The 22,459-nt window shown below is 51.8% G+C and overlaps 10 protein-coding genes across 10 annotated transcripts; 6 read left to right on the top strand and 4 right to left on the bottom strand.

Moving 5' to 3' along the window:
• Positions 1-502: 502 nt before the first annotated feature.
• J4E92_000273 (uncharacterized protein) lies at positions 503-2,251 on the bottom strand (the record flags this gene model as incomplete). The annotated part of the gene is made up of 1 exon (XM_051491692.1): positions 503-2,251. The coding sequence occupies one exon, from the start codon at positions 2,249-2,251 to the stop codon at positions 503-505; it is 1,749 nt and encodes a 582-aa protein (XP_051357204.1).
• Positions 2,252-2,566: 315 nt separating this feature from the next.
• J4E92_000272 (uncharacterized protein) lies at positions 2,567-4,107 on the top strand (the record flags this gene model as incomplete). Its single annotated transcript, XM_051491691.1, has 2 exons — positions 2,567-2,810; positions 2,861-4,107. 2 exons carry the CDS (start codon positions 2,567-2,569, stop codon positions 4,105-4,107), a joined length of 1,491 nt encoding a protein of 496 aa, XP_051357203.1.
• Positions 4,108-8,380: 4,273 nt separating this feature from the next.
• Positions 8,381-9,217, top strand: J4E92_000271 (uncharacterized protein; the record flags this gene model as incomplete). The annotated part of the gene is made up of 1 exon (XM_051491690.1): positions 8,381-9,217. The coding sequence occupies one exon, from the start codon at positions 8,381-8,383 to the stop codon at positions 9,215-9,217; it is 837 nt and encodes a 278-aa protein (XP_051357202.1).
• A 602-nt stretch (positions 9,218-9,819) lies between these two features.
• J4E92_000270 (uncharacterized protein) lies at positions 9,820-10,395 on the bottom strand (the record flags this gene model as incomplete). Its single annotated transcript, XM_051491689.1, has 2 exons — positions 9,820-10,183; positions 10,244-10,395. The coding sequence occupies 2 exons, from the start codon at positions 10,393-10,395 to the stop codon at positions 9,820-9,822; spliced, it is 516 nt and encodes a 171-aa protein (XP_051357201.1).
• Positions 10,396-10,782: 387 nt separating this feature from the next.
• Positions 10,783-12,879, bottom strand: J4E92_000269 (uncharacterized protein; the record flags this gene model as incomplete). Its single annotated transcript, XM_051491688.1, has 9 exons — positions 10,783-11,408; positions 11,460-11,627; positions 11,677-11,812; positions 11,867-11,930; positions 11,977-12,075; positions 12,127-12,203; positions 12,254-12,637; positions 12,687-12,715; positions 12,768-12,879. 9 exons carry the CDS (start codon positions 12,877-12,879, stop codon positions 10,783-10,785), a joined length of 1,695 nt encoding a protein of 564 aa, XP_051357200.1.
• Positions 12,880-13,988: 1,109 nt separating this feature from the next.
• On the top strand, positions 13,989-15,920 carry J4E92_000268 (uncharacterized protein; the record flags this gene model as incomplete). Its single annotated transcript, XM_051491687.1, has 7 exons — positions 13,989-14,181; positions 14,238-14,430; positions 14,480-14,603; positions 14,655-14,806; positions 14,861-15,051; positions 15,100-15,269; positions 15,354-15,920. 7 exons carry the CDS (start codon positions 13,989-13,991, stop codon positions 15,918-15,920), a joined length of 1,590 nt encoding a protein of 529 aa, XP_051357199.1.
• Positions 15,921-16,457: 537 nt separating this feature from the next.
• On the top strand, positions 16,458-17,270 carry J4E92_000267 (uncharacterized protein; the record flags this gene model as incomplete). Its single annotated transcript, XM_051491686.1, has 1 exon — positions 16,458-17,270. The coding sequence occupies one exon, from the start codon at positions 16,458-16,460 to the stop codon at positions 17,268-17,270; it is 813 nt and encodes a 270-aa protein (XP_051357198.1).
• An 80-nt stretch (positions 17,271-17,350) lies between these two features.
• Positions 17,351-18,966, bottom strand: J4E92_000266 (uncharacterized protein; the record flags this gene model as incomplete). The annotated part of the gene is made up of 2 exons (XM_051491685.1): positions 17,351-18,034; positions 18,109-18,966. 2 exons carry the CDS (start codon positions 18,964-18,966, stop codon positions 17,351-17,353), a joined length of 1,542 nt encoding a protein of 513 aa, XP_051357197.1.
• A 654-nt stretch (positions 18,967-19,620) lies between these two features.
• J4E92_000265 (uncharacterized protein) lies at positions 19,621-20,259 on the top strand (the record flags this gene model as incomplete). Its single annotated transcript, XM_051491684.1, has 1 exon — positions 19,621-20,259. The coding sequence occupies one exon, from the start codon at positions 19,621-19,623 to the stop codon at positions 20,257-20,259; it is 639 nt and encodes a 212-aa protein (XP_051357196.1).
• A 399-nt stretch (positions 20,260-20,658) lies between these two features.
• Positions 20,659-22,029, top strand: J4E92_000264 (uncharacterized protein; the record flags this gene model as incomplete). Its single annotated transcript, XM_051491683.1, has 1 exon — positions 20,659-22,029. The coding sequence occupies one exon, from the start codon at positions 20,659-20,661 to the stop codon at positions 22,027-22,029; it is 1,371 nt and encodes a 456-aa protein (XP_051357195.1).
• Between the last annotated feature and the right edge of the window lie 430 nt (positions 22,030-22,459).

The following is a 22,459-nucleotide window of genomic DNA, read 5'->3' as shown; positions in this document are numbered from 1 at the left end:
GTGAGCACAGTCCATGTGAAATCCGGGCCCACAGGTTCATCCGGCCGCTCTTGGCAGGCCAGCAGCCGACTATATAAACAGCGTTTCCTGCCTCCCTCCTACAATCCACACACCCCGCCGGGGATATACCCACTAACTCACAGCAGCCGGCTAACCCCCAGCATCGCCTTCTCGACTGGCTTTTCCCGGGCACGGCTTGGAAGAGAGACTCTTCGACGCATGGTTGCGAGTCATCGAGCGCCGCGAGGTGGGGCGGCCCTCCACAACATTCACTTGTTGTGTTCCTTATGCTTTTTCATTAATGGTTCTGGCTTGCCAGAACATTGAGGAAGAAGTTGGCGGTGTTTGATTTGTTGTGATGTGATCAAGTAAGGTGAAGTGAAAGGAAGTGAAGTGAAGATGAATGCAAATTGAGTCGAGAAAACAGTGAGAACAATCGCTACCGTTTACCATTGTGATAGTGACCATCGCTCTTCATGTTGATACCCGGACCATATATCTTCTAGTCGTACAGTCTGTCATCAAAAGAAGAACGAGGCTCCTCCAGAACCTCTAATCGGCTCCAGAGCTCTAGAAGGGCTTCATCGCCAATGTCACCAGACAAAGCCTTCTTGATATCCTCAATCTTCCACCCGTAATATTTACTTTCATAATCGGCAATGTGGATACTCGCGAGGGTCTCGAACGAGGAGGCAGGGGGGAGGAGATCCTTGTTGCTTCGAGCGCAATGAGCGAGGGCATCGGCGCGGGATTGTTGATATGCCATCTCTAACCAGTGTCTCTCTAAGTTGAGTCGGGTGACACAACTTGTGTGCTGATCTGACGACAAATATCTGTCATAAAACCTCTCGTCCAGCCTCCAAGGGCGGCGTTCGCACAGTGTCTTAATGTCGGGTTTGAGCTGTGCCTCTGCATATGTCTGTTCTAGTCCTCTGAACTCCCAAAGAATGAGATCTTCCTCCTCGACACAGATTCCGTCTGGACACAGCCTCTGTATTTGCCGTTTCGCGTCTTCGTAATCCTTGTCGTGTTGATCGATTTTATTCTTTGCTGTTTCCGCCTCCATCATCATCCTGTTCAATTCTCCAGTGGAGTATTCGATCTGCTCGTCAAGCTCATGATCCTGATATCGCTTTAGAATTATTTTGGAATAGTATATGTTGGCTGGATCATCTGGATCATCCTGGTAAGTTCTGACCTGTTGGAAAGCACCTTCGGCCCAGCCTCGTCCTGACGGCTTATGCTGCGCGCGGATGAAGTCAGCCCGAAACTGATTGATGTCAAGCTTTTCGGGCCAGCCGTTCTTGATCAGGAGCGATGATGTGAGGTTGTGGGACGGTGGAAGGATGCGCGGATCAGCGGGTACATCAGCGGGGTTCGCGGCCACCCATGGTGTCCATGCTGTGCTCCGATATGCGTCTCTGATCCTCCTCAAGAAGGTTGGCGCATCGGTCCATCTCGTCCAATCACGGCTGTGCCTGTTCACCGAGAGAATTCCCGTTGAGTTGATCGCTCCAATGACAGGGGTGTCTTCCCATCTGTGACCAGATCTGTACTGTTCGCTCTTGTATGGACCTCGGAATTGAACCAAGCACCCATTGACTTGTGGCTGGTAATCACTCCTCTCCTCTCCTTCATAGATCCTAATTGCATTCTTCCTAGTGTCATATTGGACTTGCCAACTTCTGTAGAGATCCCAGCCATCCCAGCCGCCATTGGTCAAGTGGACCGTTCCTGGCCGCATGAGGAACGAAGGGTCTTTGTCTGCTTCGTCAGGATCACAGCCGTAGCCCAAGAATTTATCTACCCGGAAATCGGAAAAAGTGCCATCCCATAACCAATGGTCATCGTCGAGTAGTGCGGCGTCTACATATGGGAGGATCTCCATTAAGCGCAGGTCGGCTGCATCGCGCCTGCAGGGACTGGCTGTAGAATTGATTTGGTGTGGGCCACGCTTGATAGAGTCATGCGGAATGAACGAGGCATTTGCTAGCATGGTGTAGATTTCGTCCATCAAGGCAGCAACTTCCTGAAGTTGGTCTTCATTGTAAGTCTCGACGACCTGAATATCGACGTCATTGTCGTGAGGTGATGGTGAGCTTGTGGTAGCGGAAGGGCTGTAGATGCGGTAGAAGCCCAGGAAAGCGATGAGAACTACAACGAACACGACTAATGGGTCCTGATATCGTTTTCTCGTGGTAGAATCGCGTAGAGCCTGGCGAGGTGGCTCATCGTGGTCGTGCTTGGTCATTGGTAAAGACATGGGCAATCGCTGTGGGAGGCGGCTTCAGCGCTCCATGACCACGTCTGATGCGATAATAAAAGGATTCCGCCATCATTTCATGGGAACATTGAGGACAGATGTAGAATTCAGAGGTAGTCGGACGCCTGACGCGGTTTGACACGCTTGCACGTGCACGCATCCACATTTTCGACGATGAGTCGGCAGGAACATGGACGCCCCACCATAGGCAACGACATTCGGAGTTGTATACGACAGCTGCGGCTTGATGTATGGACCGAGAGAAAGCTTTAGACATTGAACAATCAGATCTTCGGTGTTACCATGTCTGACGGGGTCTCGACGAGGAAACTTGGTCAACTGCCGGCTGAAATGCTGGATTTCACGCTCCTCAAGACGTCAGGCTCGCTTGCGCCGCGACTCGGCCGCCTGTCGTTCCCGGGACGCAAGAGTATCCTTACACCCGCCTTTATTGGCAACACATCCAGAGGCGTCATACCCCATGTATCGCAGGACAACTTCCGACGGAGCGCCGATGTTGGTGGGGTATACGTCGCGCTCGAGGACTGTACGTAACGTTCCTCATATGTGCCACCAAGCACCGTTAACAGCATGCAGTCGTCGAGAAGCGCCCGCACAAGACTCCGCCAGTCTTCAAGTATGACGTGCCTGAGCCGTTGCGCAAGTTCATCGCCCTCCCCGAAGACACGCTTCTCGTCCTGGGTGCGCGTCGCAATCCGCCCATAGCCAGCCCTCACGGGAATACAGACACCGAGATACGCCTTCTGACGTCGGTCGGCTTCACGACTCTCAGCTCCGAGTACTATGCCGCCGCGGCACGCAAGCTGCAACCAGACATCGTCGTGGGATTGGGTGATATACCAGTCGGGCAGGAAGCCATCAGTCTCAAGCGGAAAGACCGGATGAGCGACAGGACCGAGGTGTGGCTGCGTGACATGGTAGCCAAGCAGGGCACTATCGACGAGGGCGAGAAAGCATGGAGCATCTTTGCGCCCATCCTGCCCATCGAGCGCGACCTACAGTCATGGTATCTGAATCACCTGCTAGACGATATGGTGGACAAGATCAGCGGCCTCGCCATCTACGACGCCTATCTACTCGACGACCTACCCGACCAGCTCCATCACCTCCCACGACTATCCTTCCACGTCCCTGCCAGCCCACAGGAGCTTCTTCGCCACGTGCGCATGGGCGTGGACGTCTTCACCGTGCCCTTCCTCGCCGACGCGACCGACGCGGGTATCGTCCTCGACTTCACCTTCCCAGCGCCCGTCGGAGACGGCAACACAAGCGCGCGCCGCTCGCTAGGCATCGACATGTGGAGCGGTGAGCATGCCTTGTCCGTTACCCCGCTATCTGAAGGCTGCACATGCTACGCGTGCACAAAGCATCATCGCGCCTTCCTCCAGCACCTGCTTGCTGCGAAGGAAATGCTTGGCTGGGTACTCATTCAGCTACACAACCACGCCATTCTCTCGGCCTTCTTCGCCGGCATTCGCGCCTCCATCGAAGCGGATACCTTCGACGCCGACATGGCCGCTTTCGAGGCCTATTACGAACCTACGCTTCCCGAGAAGTCTGGCCAAGGGCCCCGAGTTAGAGGATATCAGTTCAAGAGCGAGTCGCATGATCCGCATAGGGAGAAGAAGAACCCCAAGGCTTTCAAGAAATACAATGAAGAGACAATCTTGAAGCTGAAGGCAGCTCGTAGCCAACAAACAGAAAAGAGACCAGCAATGACAGACGTTGTTGACGACGAGGCTCTGCTGGGCTTGGTCCAATTGGACGAGTATGTTGTGGACGCGGATCCGGATACGCCTTTGAAAGACTTGAAGGTGAAATAGGGTTGAAGGGCCTGGGTACTCCAAGGATCATCCAAATACATTGCCTTCCCAATCCACGCGATCCATCGCCTAATACTACGCGTCTCTAGAGTCCACCGCATTTATGACCACATTGGCAAGCTCCCTACCCGTACGCGCATGCACCGCCCGCAGTCTGCCGCCTCTGGTCTGGCCTGGTGTAGCATAGCAAGATTCATCATATATCATCAGATAGAACATGTTCTCTATCAGATCCGACGTCAACAATGGCCCATCGTCAAGTATATCCACATACATCCATGTGGTTATATATTCTTTGCCTGGAACACCTTCGCCCCATAAAGACGAGCTTCGGCGTATGCCCCCTTCCAGATCAGCTTTGACGACACCGATGTTCACGAACATTTCAGCCATCGCGAGAACTTCGTACTGCTGATCAATTTCGCAAGTCCTTGGGAACAGAATGATTTCGGCGAGAGCTGTGAGCTGGTCTTTGGCCGCTGGTTGCCGGACTTGCGAGGCGTTGTCTGAAGCGCTTCGGTTGGAAGGCGCTTCGGTTTTGACCCTTGTATTGTTCCAGATATCTCTTTTCCGAATCCGTTCATCGCTGCTAGAAACGAGACCTGGCATGAATGGTGATCGCAATGGTATGCCAAGCTCGTCCAGGATCATGTATTGGTTTGTGTCGTCTATCGAACGCGACACATCGGTGGTGCTGGCCGGCAGAGCGAAGGAGCGACGGGCACAGAGGAGAAGAAAAGGGTAGAACATCATCTCGGCTTCCGCAAGCTTGCTGTGTTGGGTGATGGTCAGTCGTGGACATGTTACTATCCGCCTTCTTATAAGCAGCAGCACACTGTAAGAGGACCTGTTTACCAGATTGCGTAGGCATCACAGCAAGCATTCAAAGTATCGACACTTTACCATGTTGTACAATATGACAACTTCGAAGTGACGCCAAGATTGCACGACATATGAGAAGTAATGGTATCACAGCTGCCCGGACTACTTCACTCTTTCCGGCGGGACCTGACTATCGCAAACATGTTTCCACTGCAAACATGATACTCTTTGCGGCCCGGTCAATTCGTTTTCGTTTGCTATTCGTCACATCCCATACAGGGCCACAGTATCCTTTCGTTCGTATTCCGGTCTCGCGCTTGGCAACGTACAGCCACCAGCATTTTACCCTTCACATTATCAGCACTACGTTTCTAGGGGTACATGACGACGAAACAATGGCTAATCATTACAAGGAGCAATCACCAGAGCAGCAATCACGATCGATGCGTACAATCTTCCAATAACGCTAAGACTCGTGTGTTGTCTACATTAACATCCGCCATCATACGAACACCATAAGCGACGCCTCTCCAGTGGATTCGTCACATGACTGCAGTCCACTATACGTCTCTCTTGCCTCCCAACTATCCATTCCGGAATGCCCAAACTCAAGTCTACGGGTACTCAGAACTCGCAGACATATCCGCGATGGTACTTTGTCCCCCATGAACACGTGATCGTAGGCTCATCGTACTGTGGGTCTTCTCCACACTTCCCAACAGCCTCATCTCCGCACCGAATCTGGCCAGCGTCGACGCCACTGCCTTCGTAACGGCAGTTCTTTTTGCCGGGTACTTTGATAGGGAATGATACCTGACGAACATCCGAGTCAGCATATGTTAAAGAGGAAAAGAAGGACGGTTTACTTACTTCTTTGCTGGGAAACGGAGGATGATCGATGGCGTTGGGACGGGAGTCTTTGCCTAATTCTGTATAATGGATTAGCTCAAAGGAATTGTTCTTTATGTCGCCCCCACATGGTCCATATGCTATTCCTTGCTTCCCTCGTTGGGCGACGTAAAGGTATTTATCCTCATCCCAGACGCTGTATAGAAGTTGGAGGGAGAATTGAGGGGCCTATTAAGCCTTGTGATTAGTAAAGGGTATTTGCAGTCGTGTCGACTAAGATGAAGCACTTACATCTCGAGTGTTATGTGCGGCTATCGAAGTGCTTTTACCGGCCGAGGTTTCCATAGGAGCTGCTGAGATACAGGTTAAACCGGCAAGTAGCCTGATAAGTGGATTGTTCCAGATGAGCATAGTGGAGGGTGTTGTTGGCGAAGCAAAAGCGCAAGCCGTTTCTTCGTGGGGAAGTAAGAAAGCGATGATGACTTGAGAGTACCAGGTAAATGTGCATATAGTAAGTGACAACGGTAGATCAAGTATGGCTGTATAGAGAGAGAAGGCTTCGAGGGTTGTGAGAACTTCTCTCTTATAGAATCGGCTACGTTGGACTAAAACATGTCAACAACATTGTATCACTTCCATTGGGTATACAGCAGCAAATTTAGCATTACTCTATAAAGTGTGCGCGCATTGTGCGAGACTATTGCAAAGAGCTGTCGCCCTGTGATTTATGTGCAAACATTGGCATTCACATGTCTTCCACACAAGGTTCTTTGAGCGCAAGTAAGATCCTAAATGTATTCGCAGCTAGCATTTGAAGAGACTGGTCATGAGATATATCTTGTTGACAGCACATGAAGTAAATTAGCTCGACATCATCCGCAGCTTAGTTAATGATGTTTTCACACTTCCAGCAATGGAAATGCGAGCAGGAGGCGCATTGCGCTGGATGCTCTTTTGCCACGTTGTTACTACCGCATTGGTGGCAGTTCCAGTTGTAGGATACGAAATCTACTAGGCTTTTGATAAAGGAGGTTACTGACATGCTGGTTGTTGTGTAGGGATTGTTTGTGTGATGAGGGTTCGTGGTGTCAGTCTTGGGTACGATGGGATGATCTGCACTTAGACTTGGAGGTGAGCGGTGTGTTTGTAAACAGCGTTTGTGGTGTTTGATACAATGTCAACAATCGAGATAGAGCCTTGTGAGTGCATGATGTTGGCAGCCTTAGCATTATGTTCCTTGCTGTGAGTGAATGCCTAGGTAGTATCATGGAAGCGACTTCTGCAGCACACAGACGGGTATGCTCCTGGCCCGATGTCTTATCGATGCCGATGGAGTTGAGATACAAAAGACAGTATACGTAAATCTTATCCTTACATGTCACGTTCGGATCCGCGACATCAAGAAGGGTACTAATGGCTTTGAGTTCTCTTCTTCTCGACGTCTCAAGGGCTCCATACAGTAACGATCATGGATCTCATGTATTCGCTGATGAAATCACGCGTGTTTGTTTGGCTCAGCGACCAGATTCGCCCTCGATTGGAGTAAGAAGGTAAGAATGTCGGAGTGGTGAGAAGAGTTATGAAGGTAGTACACAACCTTATTTACTGGGCGACGGTGTTATTGATTGACAAGCCGTGATCGATGTCTCGGCGAAGGTAGCGATCGATCTCGGCGTTGGTGGCGAACATTATCTCGGCGTTTTGGGGTCGAGTAGCTTAGAGATATTCATGGAGACACTTTACTGGCGCTTTGGTCTAGAGTCTAATCGTCAGAGTGAACGTAAATGTTCTTATCGGGATAGCATCTATTCTCAAGACAGTTGATTTTGTACTCATGCGCGACAATATCAGCATGCATCCGCTGCTTTATTCCCATCACTCAGTGAGATGTTTGAGAAATGCCTCAACAAGAACTGACGTTGATGTGTTGATAAACTCAAGGCGCCGAACCAGTATAAGCTCTGCATTCCAGCGCGTTTCGAACATCGAGAAGAATGTTGGATATGGCATATAGCCGCCCCACACTAGTGCAAACTCTGTCCGTAAAAAGCACATGTCAACGCAATCGGGCTGGGAGACCCCACGGAACCCTTCGTCCGATACGTCTTGGGCTGCCCAACCTTAAATGGCGAAGTCAATGCCTCAGTCATGGCAGTCCTTCTGAAACTGTGGCAATAGATAGGTCTAAAACACGTATGTATTGCGAGAGTGGTGGCGAAAGAGACGCCGAGGCCGCTTCTTGTATATAGCCCTCCCCCTACCCGAAGGCTTGGCGTGTATAGCTGTACGGGCCCCATTGCGGTCTTATACAAGAGAGCATTACAAGCGGCTATATCTGGATGACGTTGCTGTCAGACTGAAGATCCAAGAGACGGCATATCCTCGGGCCTCCCCCGCTCGGTATACACCACGCAGTAGAGATCGATAGGATCTGCCGGCTCGTACGAAGTGCCAGCCAATTGCTCTCCCGTAAGTGCTTATCGCAGCATACCCTACGCATATAACTTCACAGTATTCGACGCTTCCGGACTTGCCGTTGCACCTTCAATCCCAAATCATCACCATTTCCATCTGCTTAGAACTGTCCATATTCTCATTCATCATGTCCGTCCTCGCTACACAAGCCGAAGAACCCACGAAATGGGGCACAGCCACCGAAACAACAGCAGATCGCTACAGCCGCACGAATACGATGCAGCGCGGCTACGGTCATGCCCTGACAGAGATGATGAACATCTCCAAAGGCCAACACGTCCTCGTGGCTGCCTGTGGTCCCGGGAGCGACGTTCTCGATATTGCGCAAATTGTAGGCCCGACTGGGAAAGTCGTGGGGTTTGATCTAGACAAACACAGCATCAAGCGGGCGCGAGAGGCCTTGGAAGAACATCCAGAGCTCAAGCCTTACGTAGAGCTTCACGTCGCCGACGTGCGCGATCTTTCCATGTTCGCAGGACAGAAGTTTGATGCCATACACTGCAACATGTCATACCACTGGTTTAGCGACAAACCTCTCTTCCTCGCTCAAGCCGCCACTTTGGCCAAGCCCGGCACTGCTATAGGTCTCGCGACTCAGGACGGCGCATTCCTTCTACCCATCCAAGACGTCCGCAATGACGTCTTAGCGGAACTCGGCGAGCCTGTAGATAATTTTATATGGCCTTCGACCCTGCCGGAGATGCAGCGCGATCTGAGCGCCGCTGGGTTTGGCGATGTGAAGGTATCGCGCGGTTTTGGCACGCGTACGCTCGAGAACGTGGAGGCGCTGTGGAATTGGTGCAACGACAGCACAGGGAACAGGTTTGGCTACCATTTGCAGGGCGAAAAGGCGGAGCGAATGAAGGAGATGGTCATGGACAGGTTCCGCGGTTTGGCTTTGGAGGATGGGCGCGCGATTTTGCAGTTCAAGCATCTGTCTACCGTGTCATACTATGGGCGCTGATATGTAAGCATTTGGCTCAGTAGACACTCGATAGCTTACGAATATCTGAATCTATACAAATGTGTCGGCGCATGCGCTCTGTGGGTGCTCGTGATTGCGGCTGAGTTCTGACGTAACAGCGTGGCAGCCTCGATGAGTGTGGAGACGTGGAGAGTATCGCGATGGACTGAACATCCGGAAGCTGAGGTGGAACGGAGGGCTCGTGCGCAGCCCCGCCATCTTCCCGAGCTCGCCTTGGCTGATCTACAACCCTCCGTCCGTTCTCACGACCCTCCGAAACCATGACGCATTAACGGCATCTTCCCCATCTCCCGGCTAGTTGCGGATGCAGTTCCTCGAAATTGATATCAAGCCAACGTCAGCTTCACACAATCTTGCACATGGCCGCCCGCCTGATGAAGCCGTCCTGAACCCACCAGCCCGTTCAATGACTGGAGAGCGTCGAATCCCTAAAGATGTCTAGATTACGAGAGGATATATTGATCAAATCCGGAGATGGAACGATCATATCTAATGCGGAACATGCCATTGATGACAGAACGAAGTAGATCCTCGACCGTTCAGGCTACATCAGATGCTACACGAATCACCCTTCATTTCGCCTACACAACCGTAGCATTCCTCAGAGGCCAATTAATCCCTTTGTCAGCCGCCCCGGTGTTCCCCAGCCCGGCACAGTTATACAACCCAACCGGATTATTCTGCACAGCACGCAGATACTGTAAATCGACACATTGCTGCGTTCCACTGCTAGCAGCAAGAGCGATACGTCCATCAGCCATGGCGTTCCAGGTCTGCTGTTCACTCCCAGCAACGCATTCGCGGAGGTAGATGTTGGCCATATCTTTCCAGCCAGACTTCGGCCCTGCATCCATGCAGAGTGTTGTGGATGCGAGCTGGATGGAGGTAGCATTGTTAGGTGACTTGATGTACCATGATTGCGCCGGCGTAGACGTCAGGGTTTGCCTGAGACATACGTTAGCCAAATGCGTTGGTATTAGAAGGAAAAAGAGACATGTATCTTACACCACGAGTGTTGCTCCTGCGGCTCGTGACTTTGGTACAACGACGAATTTGGTGTCTTGCGCTGACGTCATGTACACCGTACGGTAGCCTTCCGGTGCTTGTGAGAGACCGGTTACAGTCAGTGCGAGAGCGACGAGAATAGTGGTGAGCATGCTTGCGGTTGTCGATAGTCTCAACGAAATATCATGATGCTACTCATGTTTGGAGAGATGCTCGACTGATATAGTACTATGATTTTGAACAACATTATAGAATTAATGTGCAATTAAGCTTCGTTACCCGGTTACTATCTATGCTTGACAACGAAACAAGCACTTATAGTAACTGCGCGGGGCATTAGTGTACTTCTTCGATGTGGGGCCGGTTTGCTAGGGTATATAGTAATCATGACTCTATGGATAGTAATCTATTCTTTACCCGGCATCCATCCTGCGTCGTCGGTAGTTGCAATTGTCGTCGCATCTCAGATGCCCAAAAATTGGCTCATCGTGTTGTGTCCTGCGTCTCGCCGGTCCTTCTGATTGTCATGATCAAAACTTTTATGCAGAGGAAGTCGTGCCGCGCTTTTCCTCATCTCTCTTCTTGCCTTCCTCTTTCAGTTGGGCATCGTCCTTTCTGCTCAACTCCACCTGAGGCATCAGGAACCAAGCAGCGACAAATGCGAGCGCATTAAGCACTGCGCCGACGATGAAAACAATCCGGAAGCCCTGCTGATACGCTACTGCAAGTGCAGCTCTGACGAGATCGGTACGCTCTTGGCCGACCGACTCCCGAAACATGTCTGGCGAATCCAGCAACAGCCGGATTTCTGGCCTCGAAAGCCCGTACGGAACCAGTGATGATCGAACCGCGTTGTTGATCACAGTACCTGAGATCGCGAGGCCAAGGGTGCCGCCAAGATTGCGTACGAAGTTGCGCGTCGAGGTGACGACAGCCATGTGTTTGCGCTCTACCCCCGCCTGAACAGCGATGAGTGAGGGTTGCAGTGTGTTGCCAAGACCAAGACCAGCGAGCAGGCCATAACCTATCTGCTTTCCGAGAGATGGGCTATCGAGTGTCGTGATCAGGCCCAAACCAATCGCCCATATCGCCCAGCCTACCAGTAGGCACTCTCTGTAACGACCGGTCCAGTGTACAATAAGACCTGACAGGGTACTGAAGAGAGCTTATGTGAGAGTCAGATACGAACCGATGTGGATGAGATGCATTGTCTTACTTTGTGTGAGCGTGATGGGGAGTAGTAGTGCTCCGGACTTCACGGCTGAGTAGCCATAAACCAATTGGTAGAATGAAGGAATGTAGTAGACCTGAACAAGGAAGTTCCAGCCGTTCACGAACATGGTCAGCGCGGCACCGTTAACGACTTTGGATGTGAAGATGGTCACTGGTATGAGTCAGCACGAAGCTTTGCCTGTTGCCTGAGGCAAACCTACTCGGTATCAATGGCACGCTGGTGCCTTTCCACTGCCACGCGACAAAGATAGCTGAAACTGCAATGCCAACTACCAGGGTTGCAATGACGTGCGCAGATCCCCAAGCGTATTCTCCTCCAGCCCATGTCAAGGCGAGCTAGGATGGTTAGCGTTGGCTAGGATGGATGCCTGATGATGTCGCGCAACATACTACGAGCAATGCAGACCCAGCGAGAGCCAGGAAGGCTCCGAGGAAGTCGATTGCTGCTAATTTCCTGATACTGTCAGTATTTGACATGAGCGAAGGTAGCTAGTACTGACCTTTTCCAACTACCGTCGACCTTCCTAAGTGGCATGAAGAACATGACGGAGCCAGTGGTAAGAACGCATAAGAACAAGTTCAGCCGGAAGATCCACCTCCTGCAACCGGCTTAGTCTTGTTTTGATTGGATGTCGGTAGGGAGTCCATACCAAGAATCGTGGCTTTGGGAAGCGAGTGCACCACCTATCACTGGCCCAATGCCATTCGCCAGAGCTACAACAGAGCCCTGACATAAAGTGAGCGGTATGCCACAGAACGCATTGCAACGTCACTTACGAGTATACCCTGATACTTTCCCCTCTCGCGAAGAGGCACGATGTCCGATACGATCATCTGCGCAACCGTCATGAGGCCGCCACCTCCGACGCCCATGAATGCACGGAAGACGATCAGCTGCAGAGCGGACTTTGCCAAGGAAGCAGCTAGCGAGCCGAGAAAGAAGATGCCAATGCCGATAACTAAGAGCACCTTGCGGGACCAAATGTCAGAAAGCCGTCCGTAGAGGAGTTGGAATGACGTGGACGTCAAGAAGTATGCGCCTGCGATCCACGCGCTTTCGTTACTGGCGTTGAGATCCTTGCTGACGATGGTCAAGCTAGCTGCAAGTGTTGTTTGATCCATCAAGGCCAACAAGTCGACGCTCGCGCAAGCAAGGAAAATCTGCTAATACGTAAGTATCGAAAGGAAGAACAGCCGGGTAAGTACCCACCGTAATGATCGTCTTGACTGGTACGTAGTCTTTGGAGTATGGAGTCAGCAAAATTCGGAATGTCATCTGCGCATACCGTACTGGTTTGTTCGTTGAATTCTGGAGGCTGCTTTGGCGCCTGAACAGAGGAGGCCTCCGCAACAGATTTTTCCGGTGTGCTTATGGCAGCCTGGGGCTGATCTTTTGTCGCCATGGTTCAGAAAGGTTCGATTGCTCGTCTTCACGAAGTCTGTGGTGTCTTGGGATGGCTTGTTAAAAGAATAGCACGACTCAACACGGGCCGAGCTCGACAGATATGATTACGACTTGAAGCGGTGGAGACAACGTTGGTGCAGACGCCAACGCAGTCTGGGACCGCAATCTGACATGTAGTACTCAACCTGGTCCATCGACGCCGATCAGTTGATCTTCCACTTTGTGTATACTTCCGAAAACGTAAGACGTAAGGAGCCGGATACATCCTTGCAAAGTACGATGCAAACTAGGTGTGTAAGCTTCTACGCTCATACCCTAGCTTCTTGGGTCCTGTTGGCTACCAAATGTTCTTACGCCCAGGTACTATGACTGACAGCTAACAGCAATTTGCAACAAACAATGGGTGTCACAGCATGTCCAGTTCGCGGCGCGCTCACCGGGAACGCTGTTGAGTACAATGAGGGCGACTATGCGCGTGTGCTCCACGCAGGGGCGGGCTTCGGTAAAGAATTGCGACGTATGCACGTCAAATGTTCTCTCATACCCTGTCGTCGTGTCAGACCGACACATGGCGAGGTTCGTGACATCCAAAACTCCAGAACACCCGTGGGGTGGCCCATGTCGCGTCAACGCTAGTCCGAGAGTACACTAGTACAGGCGCGTCTCGTCCTGACTCGCCGCCATCAATGTGCTCAATGTGCCTCAATGTGCCTCGAAGCCATCAACGACCATCACCATCCCGTCCAATGAGCCTTCTCACGTCATCTTTGGTGTTGCGCTCTCGCCCGCAAATCAAATTTACACGTCTTGGCCGATGCGGGACGTTCCCATGGCCGCAGCGGGAATCCTGCCGTACGAGTCCCACTTCGGGATTGATCTTCGCCCCAGTACTAGCACCCATGAAGTGACACCGATGAGCACCTTCATCGTTGCATGTTGCATGATGCCCACGCAAAAATATCCCGGTGCTGTAGATCATTTGGTTCAATATCGACTTCGACAGGCAGGCTCCGATGTGTCACCGCGAAAGCGCTCAGTTAAAGAGCAGTCCGTTCCAGCGCTTGGGCTGCACTCGTACTGTCTCGTACAACTTTCGCTCACTTCAACATGGTCTCACGGAATTATTTGAACGCCTATTCAGGGCCAGATGCTCTCCAGAACTACTTCGACCCCGACCGCACACCAATGATTCCTCTCGTTGAGATTCCGCCAAGCTTGAACCCGTACTACAACGATGGTGTTAGGATACATGCGAAGATGATGTCTATGCATCCCTCGAACAATGTCAAGATCATGCCTGGTATGTGCGAAGTAGATGAGCGTAGTCAGCATCCCACATTGCTAATGCGACGCCAGCGTTGAACATGTTGACCAAAGAGGTCCACCCGGAGAAGTCCAAGACAGTAGTCGAGTACAGTTCAGGATCTACCGTCATATCTCTGGCCTTGGTGTCTCGTATCAACCACGGGATACAAGATGTTCGAGCCTTCTTGAGTAACAAGACTTCGGCTCCAAAACTCAGGCTCATGCAATTCTTTGGACTGGACATGTACGAGAGGCAATCATTTGTGTCTCGAAGCCATCTAACTCACTGGCAGTACGCTCTTTGGTGGTCCTTCGCAACCAGAGCCACACGACGAACGCGGCGGCATACATCGAGCTAGAACCATGGCCGAAAAGGACGAAGCAATCCTCAACGTCAATCAATACGAAAACGACGCAGTAAGCTACCCCATTGGCTTTATTCGAAGCGGCATAGGCTAACTTCTCCAGAACTGGCAATCGCACGTCAAATGGACCGGACCGCAGATCCATCAACAATTACCCAACATTCGTCTCATGTGCGCGGGCATGGGTACCTCTGGGACGATGACAGGGCTTGGCCAATATTTCAAGTCAGCGAAGCCGTCTGTGGTTCGATTAGGGTGAGTCGACAGATTCTCACTGTTTATGGAGATGTAGCCTGACCAAGTGCCCAGTGTGTGCACCGCCGCCGGCGATCGAGTTCCAGGACCTAGGTCTCTCGCTCTTTTGAGCCCTGTCGAGTTCCCATGGCGCGACTCCGTGGATGCCATTGAAGAGGTGGGCTCTAAAGATGCCTTCAGTCAATCCCTGGCACTCTGCCGCGCAGGTCTGGTCTGCGGTCCATCTTCAGGGTTTAATTTGCAAGGTAAGCGGAATTATCTCGCAGTACAAGTATATCCACTGACATTGTCAGGGCTGTTCAACTATCTCGAAAAGCGAAAAAATGACGGCACATTATCTGACCTTGCCGGTGCCAACGGTATCATCGACTGCGCATTCGTGGCCTGCGATGGCCCATACCAGTACATCGATGAATATTTTGACAAGCTTGGAGATTCCGCTTTTCGCCCTATACACAACGAGGTAAGAGGCGCTTTTTCCCTTGGCATCTTCGCGGCTGGCCCTAATGCTGTCGCGCTTTGTCAAACATAGCTAACATGACTGCAGAATCTCACCGCAGTCGACCTGTACCGCTACGACGAAGCATGGGAACTCACACCAACACGAGCGCTATCGCAGTTCGCTGAGTCTATCGGCGAAGACAATGGTGCCGTTCTGCTTGATCTGAGGAAGCCAGAGGACTTCGTCACTAGTCACATCCCAGGATCGTACAACCTACCGCTACAAAGCCTAAACGCCTCCACACCAGGCCCGTTCTCGGATGCCGCGGTTCTCGAGAAGCAATGGAAAGAGTTGGAATCAACATTCACAAGCGAGCGCATTAGTGCGCATGACCTTGCTGGCAAAGACGTATATATCGTTTGCTATGGTGGTGATACGGCCCGCGTCGCGACGAGCGTGCTCCGCGCCAAAGCCATCTCCGCAAGTAGCGTCAAAGGTGGCATCACCGCATTACGGGAGGAGCTTCCACATCTTCAGATGACCGAGCGCGGTAGAGGTTTGGTGCAGCAAGATTGGCTGAAGTCCCCGGATGTCGCAGTGAGAGAGTTGCGAGCCGATTCGTTGTCTCCGCAAATCCGGGGTGATGATGGGGTTGCAGTGCAGGTCAGGTAACGATACATTCGAAGGATCTTATATACTTGCATGGCATCAATACTTGGCAAAACAAATTCAGCTATTTTTGACTCTTCCACGATGCTTCACAGCGTGCTAGCTCTTGATGACGCCCACAGCGCACTCGTGGACGGCCCCGGGGTGGTGTTTGTGCAATTCCTCTAGTCCATTTCGATACTAGCGCCGGCGATTGAAAGTGCAAAACCTGTACTCCGAGCCTCCAACGCCGGCTTGAAGCCTTTAGGCGTCCAGATAGTCCGGCCTGGCCTACTCTCATCCGCCCGAGAACGTCGACTAGTCGTGAAATGACCGTCTCAATGTATAGACCCAGTTTACACACACGACTGCGGCACGACCGCTAGGCCGACTACAGCGCATCATCGCGGAATTTGAACTCGTAAGTCCGGCGGCGGCCAAACTCTCGCGAAGGTAGGAAGCGTATATTACTGTGGCTTTAAGCCCATGTTGAGCCATCTTAAAGTCAATGCGACACTTCTCTTCTTACCTTGGTCACACCACATCCTCACATTACTCACAATGCAGTCCATCGCTAAAGATATTGCTCTCGTCACCGGGGCGAATAGCGGCATCGGATTTGAGATCGCTCACCAGCTCCTGAAGCGGGGTCAATATCACGTCCTCCTTGCCTCACGATCGACTACGAAAGGGTCGGCCGCCCTCGAAGACCTGCAAGCACGCAAGCTTTCCGGTAGCATCGAGCTTGTACATCTTGATTTGCAGAACGACGACCATATCAAGCAAACCGCAACACTCATTGAAAAGAAGTACGGCAAACTCGATATCCTCTTCAACAATGCTGCAGTCGCGCTGCCCGAAGGCTTGACGGAGCGCCAGCGCTTGGCAACGGCTTTCGACGTGAATGCAACAGGCCCATGGCTTCTTACCAACGCCGTCATTCCGTCGCTGAAGAAGAGCGCGAACCCTCGCATTATCAACATCTCGTCCGGAGCAGGATCAATCGGCCGCCGTCTCTCCACTGAAAGCCCAATGTACAAGATCCAAGCCGTCCCATACCGTGCCAGCAAGGTCGCCTTCAACATGATCAGCTCGTGTATGTATGTGGAGTACGGTCTGGGTGTTCCGCAGGTGGACTTCGAGAAAGCTGGGGAGGGCGATGCTGATGCTGCGAAAGAGGCAGACAATGTCAAGATGAAGGTCTTCTGCTACGACCCTGGCTTCACGGCTTCCAATCTTGGCCCATATAACAAAGTGGAGTTCGGTGCAAGGAGTGCGGAGGACACGGTGAAGAGCATTATGGAGCTTGTTGATGGAAAGAGAGATGAGGAATGTGGGAAGTTTATTCATAATACAGGAGGCTACCCATGGTAGGCTGAGAGTACTATGAAGTGTCGATTTATACATACGGATGCGTAATGCATCGGTTATTATTTCCATCGTTCACATGATGCCTAGCACATCTCCGATACCGCTGCGATATGCGAGACACCAGTCTCAATCTCCTCGCCACTTGCCTCTACCCTCACGAACCCAAGCTTGTGGCCCACGACTGTCTTGGTCTCATAACCAGACTTCTCAACACTGGCGACCTTGCTAAGGGTTCCGTTGAATGCACCGCCGAATACGGTCCACGTGTCAACTTCAGTGGCACCATTCCAGCTCATGTAGACCTCTGTGCCGTTGCTCGCCTTGCAGGCGTACACATCAGGTTTGGTACTCGGCTTACCAACCCACTCGGCCTTGTAGGCGCGGTAGCTCTGCACCTTCTCTGGTTCTCCCCATTTCACAGTCAATACAACATTGCCATCTTGGTCATACTCCTTCAGAGTTGGGACGCTGCCGTATCCCATGATAGAGTGGTTGGAGGGGAGGACTTCCATGTTGCCTTGGCTGACTGAGTAGATGACATCGTCTGGGTCAGCGAGTTCTTGTAGCAAGGTCGCAGTCATTGTGCGCTCGTCGATGGAGAGGAAGATCCCGGTAGTCTCGTTGACTTTAGGTACGACGGCGCTGTTGTCGTTGTTGAAGAGAGAGATGGTGGTGGTGTTGGGCGAACGAGACGGATGAATACGCGCGTCATGTTGGTAGCAGAAGGAAAGACCATTCTCAAGGGCGAAGTCGCCACCGGAATGTCCCTGGGGTCTCGTTAGCATGGCGCTCACCACTAGTGCGTACCGGCGGAAGGATGGGAACGGGGATGAAAACTTACGTTCAAAGTCCATGCCACGGTGCCGTTTTGGAAAACCTTGTAGATGGAGCAGTAATGCCTTGAAGAGATCAAGTAACTTCCGTCCTCAAATCTTTCGATGGAGTTGATGTGGAAAGGGCCCCAAGGGTAACTGCTGTTCTTGCCTAGCTCGCCAAGCGGATACGTTGGTACAGCGCTTTTGAGCGAGATTTGGTCCACGTGGTCAAGATGGCTCCACTGCCAGAGAATCTCGCTGTTCGTAACGTTGAGCTCGAGCGCAATGGAATCCACAACCCACCCATCCTTCGGGCCGCCGATGGATGATAAATCCCATGGGGTAACATTCACAGCGGCGATGAACATCGTACCCTCAGGCGTGATAAGGTTCTCGTGCATATCAACCCAGCTGAAAGGTTGATACTGAGTAGGATCGTACAGCGGATAGATGCTCTCGAGTGGGTATGTTTCGTTCCAGAGAGTAACATTGTAGATGCTCTCGTATTGCTGGTTGAGGATGTAGATTACGCCATACCCGAAACCCCAAGGTTCTGTGAGAGAGATGCCACTGAAGTAGGCCAGTACGGGTTCGCCGAAGAGCTCAGAAACTCTGAAGGCGGCGTAGTCGCCGTAGCCAGACTGCCAAACCAACTCGCCATCTTCTTCAAAGATGTTCAGACTGTAGTTGTGGGCCCCACCTCCACTCTGGGGGAAAGTGATAACTCCAGGTGCGGTGTCACCTGTCTTGTTGACCGAAAGTACCGGGGGCTCGAAACCAGGGCGAGATTTGAAGGTTTGCCATGGCCAGGATGAGGTTGTGTTGTTCTGCGCATGGACAAGAATGGACGCCAGCGAGGCGAGAACGACGCCAGAGAACCGCATGGTGTGATGGGCAGAGAACGAATACCACAGAAGCTTAGATGTTGAGGGTACCAAAGTCCTCGATTTGCTTCTTATAGATCCGACGGCACGCCTCGAAAACACATCGCGTACCCATCAGCATCAGGGCACTGCACGAATGCTACGGCCGATAGACCCTCGCAGAGTTTTCTTATACCTTGTCGCAGTACGAGCATTCTGCCTAAAAAAGAGGTTGACGTCGTACGTGCGGTGTTCGCGATTGGCTCCGGCGGAGTAGGTGGTGGGGAATTTTATCAATCTCATCTTATCAGATGCAGATCGATGCAACATCCGATAGCGGAGATCTTTCGGTGACCTTGGCATCGATGACGGTGGGTGCCGCCATCTCCTGAACAAGTTCATGCGCCGTCGAAGGGGGCCCAGCTGCAGCTGCATACCTCGGGCATGTGATAGAAAAGCAGCGAATCCATTATCCTGGCCAGTAGCTCCGGAGTGCGTTCAGAAAGGAAGTTGACGACGATATGTGCAATGACGCGGAAGATGAGCGCGCAGGAGCGGAGCTTCGAAGGTTCAAGCGATGCTAAGCTTCAGGCCTTCTTATCGATAACCCTGAGTAGCCGTCTTCAGTCCTCCTACCTTTGACACCCGCGTCATCCACTTGCTTGCGGGAACATCATGACAGCGCGTGTACATATCATACGCCATGGCGAAGCACTGCACAACGTCCAGCGCGGCTATGCACACCGAGATCCGCCGTTGACAAAAGCCGGCAACGTCTCCACCAAACGCGTCAACCTCACAGTCCAGCCAGATTTGATCCTCATCTCGCCCATGACCCGCACCATACAAACTGCGGTAAACATGTTTCCATTCTTGACGGAGGCAGGTTCATTCCACATCCCCGTTCAGATCTGGCCCGATCTTCGAGAAGCCAACGACGCCGTCTGCAACAAGGGCTTGTCGCGAAAACAGCTAGCGTCAAACTTTCCCCAATTCGACTTCTCCGAGTGCAATGAAGAGTGGGACTATCCCGAGCATAGCACTGAAGCGGCTAGTACGCGTGCTGAACGAGTGCGAAGAAGGCTGAAAGAACTTTCCGCGACGTATAGCAACATCGCCGTCATCACGCATCGAGGTATCAAAGCTTTCCTCGTGAAAGGCAAGCGCTTTGGACTGGCTGAGACGCGTTGCTACCGTTTTGCTACGGAAGAAGAAGCTCAGAACGACAACATCAGGAGAGGAATCAATAGTGATACGCTCGAGGAGCAGGACTTTGGGCCCACCGTATTGATCTTGGACGAGTCGCAGCGATAAGATCCGTAATGCTACGAGCGTATCGTTCACATCGCCTGAGCGTGACTTCCGACAAAGTCGTTGAAAGTTCAACGCTTTCAGATCCATTGCTGTGAAAGCAGGGAACAAGGTCCGTGACTCTAGAGCTTGGTGAATTACCCCCCGTCGCTGGATCGTGGCGCAGAAAATCCGTGTTTGCGGTTCAACAAGAACCTGATAAGGCAGTCGGTGGCACGGTCTACAAGTCTGCACCACGAACAGCCATAAACCTCACCTGACTGTTATGAGAGCCAACTCAACTGACCATCGAGTCCCAAATAGCCTCTACTCAGGAGACCTTCGGCCACCACTGTTCAGCCTCAGTCTGTTCTTTCACCATCCTTCAACAAATCTCAAAGCATCCGCGTCCTTTCTGCAACTATGGACAACCAGTCCCAGACCGTCCAGACATGGTCTCTCAAAACCACTATCGAAGAAGCTCGAACCAAGCCGAATTTCCGCAGCTATGTGCTTTCGAAAAGCAGTGGCAAGACTATTTTGGCTCTGCATCCGATTGCTTTTGATTTCATGCAGGAAAGTCTCGTGCATCAAGAGCGAGCAGAGTTAGCTAGCAAAATCGACGCCGACATCCGCTCTGCAAAGCCGAAGACCCCACAGGCAGCTGTTTCATTCGCCCTGGAGGAGTCAATCAAGCGGCTATGCCGTTTAGGTGTGGTAAAGAAAGTAAAGAAGGATGCTGCTACGAGCATTGAGCCTTCTCCGCCTAGCCAGCCCAAATCCGCAGAGACGAGCGATGTGTTGGACGGGAAGAAAACTGGTGCTATCGGTTCACCCACTAGTGTTACGAACAGTAAGCCTTCTGAGTCGGGTCAGGCTATGCCAGTAAGAACAAAGCTGTTGGATGAGAACAAAGCCAGTGTCAACGATACATCGACCAGTGTCCCGCCGATAACTGCCGGGCTATCGAAGTATAGCCAGTCCAAATCGGTAGAAAAAAGCACTTTATTAGAGGGTAACAAAGTCTGTCATATCGGTACCCAGACTAGTGTCACGACGATAGCTGCCGAACCGTCAAAGAATAGGCCACCAAACACGGCGCAAATCGAAGGACGCCATGGACTCCGCGCACGAGGTGGGCCGCCAACTACCACTCTAGAGGCCTTTTTATATCGACACGACACATTCACACGCCTGGCAAAGAGGGCAGCCGATCCATATCACAAGACACACATGAAAGGCCCCAAGGTCAGTCACTCGCGACGGGTAAGCTTCAGTCCCAACGTCAGATACGAAGAATACGACCAAGATAGTCCACCGAGTACCTCCAATGTAGCCACCAGTGCCAAACCACCATGCGACACCGACCATGAGGCTGATTCATCGCCCAAGCCTTTAATTCTGCTCTCATTATACGACGTGCCAGAATCCCCCAAGTCAATCCCCAAGGAGCAACTCAGTCGATGCGTCGACGAGGTCATGGCGCAAGGAGCTTTTGGTATCGATGAGTTGGATGCCCAGGTTCTTTACATGCAACGCGGTATTCCATATGGCGACCGTGCATACCAGTGCGCTTGGGTGAAGGAGGCGCAAGAATCGCTCGCTCAAGCTTATGCCGCGGTAGACGATGCTTGCCAGAATGTAGACCCTGGTAGTCGTTGTTTGAAGCGGGATCCTGTTATGAAGGCTGTCGTGGCTATCGCACGGGCGCAAAGACTTCTTGAGCTTGCGTTGCTGCGTGTGAATGACCCGGCGTATAGTAAGGCGTATCTGACTGCGTATGGGCGTGGTTGACGGCTCGATACGAAATAAGAAGGAACTTGGGCGGTGGAAGCTCAGTATATGTTTTCTAGTTCTTGAGTCCATCGCTCTTGAGATCCTCTCAGTTCTCACTATGTGCTTGCTTCTGTTGTTGCATGACGTGTTTGCCGCCGACTCGGTTGCGCGTATTCTGAGTTCGTGCTAAGGTTCGCGCCCAGCGCTCCGTGGCCAACTCCTTGCTCAACGCATTGCTCGATATCAGGATTCAGTATCCCCGTAGACCTTTCCAGATGTTGTGCTTCCAGTTTCTTACCTGATATCCGGGGAATTGCCCTTCCACTAAGCCACCAAAAGTATATGCTGCAAAACGTACCCAAATGTATAATGATTGTAACCAGGAAGTACAGCCAAAGCCACTGTGAATAGACCTTGTCTTCTTGGTTGGGTTTGAAGTCGAAGAAGG

Source organism: Alternaria infectoria, assembly GCF_024043175.1.
Source record: "Alternaria infectoria strain BMP 0036 chromosome Unknown scaffold_1, whole genome shotgun sequence".
In the NCBI taxonomy this organism is placed as follows: Eukaryota; Fungi; Ascomycota; class Dothideomycetes; order Pleosporales; family Pleosporaceae; genus Alternaria; species Alternaria infectoria.
This window is presented reverse-complemented; position numbering and strand designations above follow the sequence as displayed.